At 40.1% G+C, this 10557-nt stretch overlaps 1 protein-coding gene across 1 annotated transcript; it reads left to right on the top strand.

Moving 5' to 3' along the window:
- Positions 1-259: 259 nt before the first annotated feature.
- Positions 260-3408, top strand: rwdd (RWD domain containing 4). The gene is made up of 6 exons (XM_079667826.1): positions 260-468; positions 1093-1173; positions 1352-1461; positions 2023-2173; positions 2287-2380; positions 2583-3408. The coding sequence occupies exons 1-6, from the start codon at positions 445-447 to the stop codon at positions 2753-2755; spliced, it is 633 nt and encodes a 210-aa protein (XP_079523952.1). The 5' UTR covers positions 260-444; the 3' UTR covers positions 2756-3408.
- Positions 3409-10557: the final 7149 nt, after the last annotated feature.

The following is a 10557-nucleotide window of genomic DNA, read 5'->3' as shown; positions in this document are numbered from 1 at the left end:
TCAGCGGCCGCATCCTCCTGAGGATGCATTCGGAGACATTCAAATGTGCATTCAAATGTGTGTTAACTGTAGGGAGGAGTGCATGCCACATAATAAACCATTAGTCAAGACTCAAGACCCTTTGAAAATACAATATTTTAGCAAAGTTTTAGTATATAGTATAACAGTGTAACGGCTGTGTGTCGGTAAACGTCGCTATGGAAACCACACGATGTAGGTTAGTGTTAGTGTGCCTAAAACCACATCCACTGATGCTGTGGTTCAAAGTTCACGAAGAGCCCCGAACTGCGCATGCGTCTAATATGGTGGCACTGTCTGCATCAGCTGGGGAAGTTGTGTGCATTATTATTTTAGCAAAGTTTTAGATAGAGCAATGGGTTGTTAACTCTGAGGGATTATAAATTGTACACAGAGAGTGTATCGTACAGCAGCTGAAGGAACATCATGACAGCTAACGAGGATCAGGAGGTAGGAGTGATGATGCAGTGTAAGGCTAGCTGCTGCTAGCGGCTAACTGCTAACTACATGACACCAGCGTCACTGCTAGCATATGAGTTTGTGTTGACGGGCTTATTCTACATCTTTTCTGCTTGTTACATAGAAAACACGTCCACTTGTGAGGTTGTATTCAGTATGCGGGAACTCCAGGCCACAGTGTCAAAGGGTTTTCTAGCTGTTGAGCCCTGAGAAGCGTCGTTTATGAATGAAAACATGTCACTCCTAACGCCATTCAAATGTGTGTTAACTGTAGGGAGGAGTGCATGCCACATAATAAACTATTAGTCAAGACCCTTTGAAAAATAAAATACGTGTTATAATGTAACCGTGTATACACAACATATATTGCCATAAGTGGCAAGTTAGTAAGTGGCTAAAATATTGAATTGAGTTATAACCAGGTGATGCATTAAAGTGTTCATGCATGGTTGTTGAAAACAATAATCTCGTAGCGTACAAGTCAAGTCCCTCAAAATTGTACTTAAATACAGTACTTGAGTAAATGTGCTTAGTTACTTTACACCACTGGTCATTTGTCATATTACTACCGTAAATGTTATTTGGTGTGCAGTGACACGCTCCTTCTACCCACAGATGGAGCTGGAGGCTCTTCTCTCAATCTATGAAGGGGATGAGTGTTTTAAGGAAATCAGTTCAAGTTCCTTCCAGTTTAGGGTGAGTGCTATCCAGTCCTGCTTTGAAAAAAGACCATATAATGTGCCTCCCCAACATCCTGTTTCAAAAGGGATGTACCTGTACATCACATTAAAGCAAGATCTTTAAATATGCCCTTTCACTTGTAATTCATGACCTTAAACAAGCAGTGTTTGATCTTGTTATTGGTCAACACCAGATAGGAGACCTTGATGACACCAAAGCGTTCATCCTGGACGTCACATGGCCTGAGACGTACCCTGAGACGTCCCCCGAGATCACCCTCGATTCCTTTTTCAACAACAAGATGTAAGATGCAAGCACTGTGCTTTAATATTATTATTATTATTATTATTATTAATTAATTAGTTGAAATTAGAAACACTGATTTCAGAATAGAAAATGACATCACAATCTGGAATCTCACTGAGTGCCTTTTGCATGGTTTTAAACTCCACAACAGTTTACAGATAAAGTTTTAAGGACCAGTAATATTGTATTTGGATGTAGCCACATCATTTAAGGTTTTTATATTATTTTCTTTTTGATTAGATCAATTTGACTTGGAAACAATATAAAGGATTAATTATGATTTAGGAAAAACTGGGGCATACTGGAGAGAATCAGAAATACTGCCATAAGCCATTGACACAAAAACAAGGTTTTAAAATATTCCTAAAATATTTAGTTAATTTAAATGGTATTTTTATTTGTAAATTGTATTTTTCAGCATGAAATACATTTTAATTCCTTTCTAGATTTCATACTGGGGTAAACTGTCACATTTAAATATATTGAGTCTGCTTTTCTAGGACAATTACTTTGTGTTATAGGTTTGTTTTTTCATTCCTTTTTTGGATTTGCTATCAGCTCTGCAGAGACGAAGCAGCTGATCCTTTCAAAGCTGGAGGAGCAGGTGGAGGCTAACCTGGGCACGGCCATGATGTACACTCTGTTTGAGTGGGCCAAGGAGAACAAGGTGGAACTCATGGAGAACCACAAGCCTGTCGTCATTGCTGTGGTCAGTATATCACATTCACTGGATACTTCATCCCAGAGAGTATTTGTCCGTCAAACACTGTTAGCATTGTATGGCATCTTCTTCCTTGGATTGATCATTTTTTGTTGATTCAGACAACATCCATCGGTGACGGGAACACAGCCAAGAAGAAGGAGAGGAAGGAACAGCTGACTAAATCCCAGAAGAGGAAGATTGTCAACAAAACAGGTACATCACTTTAAGTTTCCACAGTAAAGTAGTATTGCATATAAGAGGATATATATTTGTTGTTTTAATCTGCTGCATCATGCATTGGACTGCTTGATACACATTTCTTAAACATTCAGGATCTCCAGTGGAAAATAAAGGCAGTAGTGATTGTGTTTTTAGTCAGAATAACAGTGCATATTATAATGATTTCTACTTTCAGATCACAAAGGGGTATTGCCAAGAGGATGGGACTGGATCGACGTTGTCAAAGTAGGTGCAATTTTTATATTCTGTCCACAAGGGGGTGCATTAAGTTACATCCTTTGTGAACCTGTCATTCATTTTTATTTTTCTCCCTCATCCTCTCTTCTTGATGATCCAGCATGTAAGTAAAACCTTTGAACCAGAACCTTTTTGAAATCCTTCACACGGTGCCAGGTCTTATTGTTGTCTTGTGTTTTTCTGTTGCAGTTGAGTAGAACAGGAGGGAGAGATGACGAGTAGCAGTGATCTGGTGCTGCTTTGTGCAAGGAAGTGCAGTGAAGTGTGAACTCCCTGTGGATGCTGCTGCTCCTGTCTAGATGTCTTTACATCCTTCATCTTCAACATTTAACATGGTTGCTGTCGCCCTGACAACCAAAGCAGGCTGCGTAACGGTTTAGGACACACACTTCCAGCTTCACTGAGACTTTGCACTGAGAAATATTTGAAGCCCTTGCTGTGTTTAATGTTTTTGTGGGACGCAGCCAGGTAAAGAGAAACACATCACCTGGCTTTGTGCCTCTTCCACAGTTTGCACTCAAATATTCTGCTGAGTCATCCATCAGGGCGGAGTGTGCTTCAGATACTCACTGCCATGTTTTCAGGCTACCACGCACAGGAGCGTAAAGTGTGGTATTGTGGTTCCAGGTAGATGTGTCAAAGTGCAGGTACATTTTTAGCAACACTTAAATGTTACCGTTTTCTTATTTGAGAGAGGTTACTTTCCCCCTATTAATTGAAAAACTTCATTTTTATATATATAAATAAAACCAAGTTTGGTCTACTATTGGTCTTATGATGTTGTTTACTGTTGTGGGGTGGGAATATATGTCAGATGAGTGCTTGGTTTGTGTGAATAACTAGTTTTATCTTGCAGCAATGTTGTTTTTTGAACATCGCATGTTTTAAGGCGCTGCAAACTCCTACATTGATGTAAGACATGGCAAAGCTCAACATCAACTCCATCATAAGCTTGGATTGATATTGTGCAACACAATTCACCTTTTTGCTGTATTAAATATACAACAGTTGTGACTTTTCTCAGGCTTCATATGGACTAAACTGCTTTAATTGTGAAGTTACAACAGATACAAAGGTAGTGGTGTGATTATGCCTTCAAAATAAAACAAAATCTGATGCTTCCACTGAAGACGTCAAAGTCATGTGCTCAAGTAAAAAAAAAAAAATTGTTATTACGTCACAGCCTTTATGGCGAGTTTACGCTGTTGACAGGAAGTTGTTGTTGCTAGTGATGGCAAAATGAAGCTTTGAATGGGTTATGGCTAGAAAGGATCCGTCTAGTGTAAAACTCTCGCGAGAGTTTGCAAGTCACGTGGCTGAATGTTTACGTTTGGCAGGCAGCCTTTCAGTTACGATCGTTAACATCAGTGGGCCACAGCAAATGATCGTGAGAAGCTAAACTATCTATTAATTATGTCAATGACAGGGAGTGTGATTGTTGAAATAGGGTGTTAGCGTTCTTGCTGTTCAAAGAAGAATGACAACACTATGGTTTATTTTTTATTCACAGGCAAGTCAACGTTGTCGCAGTAAAAGTCCCAAGATAGCTCCTGGTGCAATAAAATGTTCCCTTTCAGTGTTTACCAAATGGTGTTTCCCCGACGTGGTGACGTCATGAGTAGGGTTTTTGAGAGGAAATTCAGCAGCCAGCGGACGAATGGTCCGGAGAAGAGGCCTAGAATAATCTCTGACAACTAAAACGGGGATCCTACAATTGAAAGGTGAGCAGACGAGCCTGTTTCTATCGAAGGTCTGTAATTGGCTAAACTAAATTTTAGGGTTGTCAGAGACATATTCCGGTGTTGCGGTGGAATATAGAGTTCTAGTTATCTGGATGATATTGTGGCCTATTCATATACTTGGCTTGAGCATCTGAAGACTCTGAGTGAAATATTTGATTGTTTGCGTTCAGCTTCCCTCACACTCAATTTGGCTAAATGTGAGTTTTGGAAGGCTATAGTGACGTATTTGGGTAAGTGGGACAAGGTCAGGTCTGCCCTGTGGCTGTTAAAGTACAGGCTATTATAGATGTCCCACCCCCCCAGACGCGCCGTGTGCTCCGACGTTTTTTGGGGATGGCTGGCTATTATCGCGCTTTTTGCAGAAATTTCTCTGATATTGTGGCTCCCTTGACGGGTTTAGCAAGTCCTAAAGTCCCTTTCCGGTGGTCATCGTTATGTCAGTTGGCTTTCGAAGCCGCAAAGGCGGTCCTCTGCAGTGCCCCGGTACTTGCTGGTCCAAACTTCACCCGCCCTTTTAAGTTGGAGGTAGACGCGAGTGCACTAGGTGCGGGCGCAGTACTTCTGCAGGAGGATGAGCGGGACATTGATCATCCGGTCTGTTACTTCTCGAAGAAGTTCAAGAAACACCAGCTTCATTACAGCACCATCGAAAAAGAGGCACTGGCTTTACTTTTGGCGTTACAGCACTTCAAGGTGTATATAGGGTCGAGTTATGTGCCAACTATGATTTTCTCTGATCACAATCCTCTCGTGTTTCTATCTCGGATGCAGAACAGCAACCACCGCCTTATGCGTTGGTCCCTTTTGCTACAGGATTTTAACTTCCAAATGTGCTACAAGAAGGGGGTTGATAATGTTATGGCTGATGCTCTGTCCAGGTCCCTGTGAATCTAACATTTCTTTAGGGGGAAATGTTTGATTTTTAGTTGGGAGGGGTGTTACGACCCTGGGTCGTTAGGTCATGTGTGTGGACATTTTTCCCTCCTGTGTCTATGAGTGTGTGTGTGTGTGTGAGCAACAGGTGGTGCCCGTTAAGCTGATTAGCTACCTTCAACCTGCTGATTGGTCCACCTGAAGAAGAGAGGATATTTAACTGCAGCCGTGCAGTTCCTCGGCCTCTCTCCGACTAGACTTCTCCTACTCCCAACACACATCTGCGCTGCGATGTCTGTCCTGTTACACTGATTGCTTATTTATACCGTATGCCGGTACTTTCTCTCGTGTTGTGAGACTGTGTAGAAAAGCTACTAAACCTGTCTTTGTTAGACACGCTTTATTTATTTTGCTTAGGAGTGCAAAACCCTTTCTTTTTTCCTTCTGGATAATTCGTTTTCTCCTGTTTTTTTGCATTAGAGTAGGTACGATTTTTTTTTTACGTTATTTTTCTCATTTGATAGGTAAGATTTTGTGTTGAAAGCTTTCTTTGTTTTGTGGTTTTGCTACTGTTAGAAATTAAAATCAATGTTTTGATGCTATAATGTAGCTTAAACATACCGTCAGTTTAAACGCTCTTTTATACTGAAAAACCAGAAATTCTTGTGCACAAGCAGTTAAGCTTTTATTCTGAAAGTCCTTCATCTACGGTTAGCATTTAGCATGTGGCTAATATACGATTTCCTAAAGAGGTGAATTGAGAAGCGAAATGACTTGGAGTGGTGAAAACCGAAGCCTACTGATTTAACACTACAACGATAGATGTCGAGATACTACCATGTTGAATATTAAATGAAAGTACAGTTTATTTGAATACATTATTGTTTACAGACGAGAGTAGCATGTGACAACATCCGGAATGACCGGAAACCAAACGAGCCGAGAAGTATTGTTTAGAGTATTGATTACAGCGTTTAGAATGTGTTAAATGAAAAGTGATGAAAGAGAATATGAGGAGAAACGGCGTGTTAAGCATATATTGAATGTGAAAAGAACCTATCCTCTGTTTAAATGCAATAACGGACATTGGAGACGAGGTGAGCCGGCTGGCGGGGAGGAGCCAGCAGAGGATATATATAGCAGCGCCGGAGGAGAGATCCGCTGTCTTCTTCTTGCTCAGGAGAACCAGATCACAGCTGTTTTCTGCCGGAACAATATTCTGTCTGTAACACTACCGCGCCTTTTTTAATTAAAGTATCCCATTTGAATCTTTTCAGAGACTCCATTTAGTCTCATTTTAAAGCTTCTCTCCTGGACGCGAGAATAAAGAACATATTTAACACTACTCCGTTGTGTAATAATTTTGGGCAAATAAATGTACCAAAAGCTTTCTCTGTTTTGGCGTCCGTGTTCTTGGGAGTGGGAAAAGTGGGGAGAGTGCATTTTATGCTGCGCCTAGGTTCCCCTAGGTCTGGGTGTAACACAATGCCGTTATGTGATGACCTTCAAAGAGAAAAGCAAGCAAACTCGGAATAAAGTATTATTTTATTTTTAAAAAATGTTTTCGGATTTCACATCAACAGGAAGTCCGGTTAACTATAATGTCCGTGCGCAACAGTACCCCAACCCATAGATCCGCAGGTGAATAATCACTACATTACACACATCCCTTCACATTTACATTTCAATTTACATTTAAGTATTTCGCGAGGTCTTCTAAAAATGTTTTAAAATATAATTAGGGTTGCAGTTGAAGAGTTTGTAAATTATTGCGTTGCGCAATCGCACAACGGCACGTCCATTAATTTCACAACCACACACATGGATTAACATCGATTTAATACATTAATGTAGCCTTTGTTTCAGCTAAAAAAGGTGTTGACCAGCTGGGGCAACAAGAAAATCGGCGAAATCGAGTGTGACTATTACAAAATAAATAATTATTATATTAATATTGACAATAATAACCGACCGTCGGGGTAGCATTTGCCGGGGAGCGTTCTCATGGCGTCTATTATCAACGCTATGGGAGATCTATGAAGGTCTATGGGACGCCCTGCCCGTTGAAAACGGACTTCCAAGGGGTACCCTGTCCGTAATAGAGTGACGGGGAGGGGCCCTGACCGTCCGTCAATATGTGACGGGTTGGGAGCGAGAACGTGTTCTGAGATGTAGTTCATTGAGTGTTTCACACAAACAAATGTGTTACTTCACAGTTTTATCAATAGACAGCCATATGCCATACATTTTTGCACACATTCACAGTAAATATTTATCCATTATGATAGCTGTCTAACAGAAGTTGAAGGATTATTTGAACTATTTGAAGTATTAAAGTAACGTGTTATGGCAGGAAAGTTCAATCTGGTATATTCATTTTAATGTCACCTTATATATTCGTGGGTGTTAAATTTGAAAGTACATTTTTACTGTTTAAATAATAGAGAGGTTTTTCATATATTCCTGAAACAATGTCCCACTACTTAGTAATAATAAATTAAAGCAATAGTCTTTTCTTCCACTTTTCATGTGTAGTCAAAAGGGTGGTTTTATGACCTTTGACATCTGCTTTGCAGTTCCCAGCAAGGAAGGGGCCCTGAGTCTCTAGCTTCCTCTGCTAATTGCTAAAACCCGTATTGATTAGCCCAAAGGGAGATGTGCCTCAGATACAAGACAGTTGAAGCCTTGTAGAATTAATGATTAATCTCCTACAGACCCCAAAAGAGGCCTTGAGACTTGGGTCACCCAGCAGTAAATGAGATAAAGGTCCTTTTGAGCTTATCAATAAAATGTATTCATTCCTAGTAAGCTGACTTTGGGGTGAAGGGAAGTTCAGGGAAGCCATTAAGCGATAAGAACAATTAACTTCTGTTAAAGATACATGATAGGATGTGTGTGTTGACGATGTTTAGGGGGAATGAGTATGTGTCCTGTCAAAGAGTCCTCTGTCATGACTCCAAATCATTGATTGGGGGATCTGCCTAAGGGCAGAGGGACAGAAACACACACACACACACACACACACACACACACACGCACACAGAAGCAACAGATGGAATCAACAAACTGACTTACTACCTGGGATCCCGCCCAGAAGGGAAACCGACCAATGGAACACTGCCAACTCACTGTCTAGCTCGCTCAGAAGTGAATTCTGTGTATAAATGTTGTGATCATTTTGAAGATCGGCGCTCTTGTTTTTGACTTGCCGTTCCTGAGACATGTCTCACACGGTGGTAGAACCTGAGCCCGGACTACTCTGCAGAGTGCTTCATGATTCTGTGATGTATTTGTATTGTTACTTTGTATTATTAAAACAAGATTATTGTTTAACTTGCATTCTGGTATTTCTTAATCCCTTTACGAATTTACCCAGCTTACCAAACGACACGCGGAGACGAGGTTGGTTATAAACATCCTCCAAATCTCCAACAAAGTTAAATTCATTTCTCACTTATTCTGACAATGTACTTAACCCCAAATAAAAGAACCCATAAAAGAGTTGTTAAATAATATTGAAGTCACGTTGTAATAACAATAACTCATCTCTCTCGAGTTTTATTTTTCAGCTTTGCCAAAAGCCACTGTGTCAAGTGTCCTTCTTGGGTTGCCGTCCGGAGTTGAGAACCGCAGTGACGCGTCATAAAACCCGGAAGTAAACTTCTTCCGGTTCCTTTGTCAAAAACCAATGCAATTTCTCCATAGGATTTTGGAAAATAGCTCAAAATAAGGTCTGTGGTTGACACATATTTAAGAGAGGGATCACGTTTTGTTCAGCCAGATAATCTCCACATCTCAACCCTACTTTTATAATTTTTGAATCATAAATCTAGTCGCCAGAAGCAAAATGCTAACGCTATGCTATAGACGAACTACAAGCCAGTACAGCAGAGGGGTCGCACGACTTCAACGTCACGCCAACTTAAGATCGTTTCAGCTGACTTGCACTGAAACTGCACTTTGAACACTTTAAATATATTAACATTTTAAACTGTATACCCCGGTTATCTAGGCCCTTTTTGTTTTGTTTTATGTATAGGCCTACATGTCACACTGTGGGAAACGATATTTCGAGTTTTCTGGATGTATAATATGTAGAATATTTGACAATAAAGCTGACTTTGACTTTCGCGGGCTTGCATATTTTAACAAAGCTTTTCATTTTAGCCACACTGAATTTAACTAGAAGTCGTGGCTGTGTCAATTACCAGTCTGATATCGTTTTACAAAGATGACAAGAGTGTAGATAGGAGAGAAACACTACAAGTCAGGACACGTAAAACAGTGCAGCCAAGATGAAGGTGTACTTACCGGTGTTGTCAGGGCTAGCATGAGGGACAAGGTTTATAGTGTCGGTGAGTAGTGATAGCAAGAGTACCGTTAACCTAGAGTTAATTTATTCACATACATTCCCATCAACAAATCCATTTTATGTGTCACATGAAATCTTTATTAGGCAAGGCAAGTTTATTTATATAGCACTTTTCAACACAATTCAAAATCACATTCAAAGTGCTTTACAAAAAATGAAAGACATTAAGAAAATGGCATTTAAAATCAGTCATTAAAAAGAAAAGCTAATCAAATAAACATTAAAAGAAAAAATATATGGATAAAAGTTACAGTGCAGTCTAAGATATGAATAGTTCAATTAAAAGCAGCGACAAAAAGAAAAGTCTTCAGCCTGGATTTAAAAGTAGTAAGAGTTGCAGTGGACCTGCAGGTTTCTGGGAGTTTGTTCCAGATATTTGGAGCATAATAACTAAATGCTGCTTTACCATGTTTAGTTCTGACTCTGGGGACAGAAAGCTGACCAGTCCCTGAAGACCTGAGAGATCTGGATGGTTCATCATTTAGCAGGAGGTCAGAAATGTATTTTGGACCTAAACCATTCAATGCTTTATAAACCAGCAGCAGTATTTTGAAATCTATTCTTTGACACACAGGAAGCCAGTGTAAAGACTTCCGAACAGGAGTGATGTGATCCACTTTCTTAGTGTTAGTGAGGACTCGAGCAGCGGCATTCTGAATCAGCTGCAGCTTTCTAATAGATGTTTTAGTGAGACCTGTGAAGACACCATTGCAGTAGTCCAGTCTACTGAAGATAAAAGCATGGACACGTTTTTCCAAATCCTGCTGTGACATCAGTCTTTTAATCCTAGATATGTTCATTAGGTGATAGTAAGCTGATTTAGTAACTGTTTTAATGTGACTGTTGAAACTCAGGTCAGAGTCCATGACTACACCTAGATTTCTGGCTTTATCTGTTGTTTTTGAACATTGCAGACTGAAGCTCAG

This window comes from Notothenia rossii, assembly GCF_949606895.1.
Source record: "Notothenia rossii genome assembly, chromosome: 3".
Lineage (NCBI taxonomy): Eukaryota > Metazoa > Chordata > Actinopteri > Perciformes > Nototheniidae > Notothenia > Notothenia rossii.
The sequence above is the reverse complement of the archived record's forward strand: the minus strand, read 5'-3'. Positions and strand labels throughout refer to the sequence as shown.

Excerpts from the sequence above, each read along its gene's own strand:
- rwdd (XM_079667826.1), top strand. The coding sequence starts at position 445 with ATGACAGCTAACGAGGATCAGGAG. Across the intron at positions 469-1,092 it reads CAGCTAACGAGGATCAGGAG|ATGGAGCTGGAGGCTCTTCT; the intron begins GTAGGAGTGATG and ends TTCTACCCACAG. Across the intron at positions 1,462-2,022 it reads TCCTTTTTCAACAACAAGAT|CTCTGCAGAGACGAAGCAGC; the intron begins GTAAGATGCAAG and ends ATTTGCTATCAG.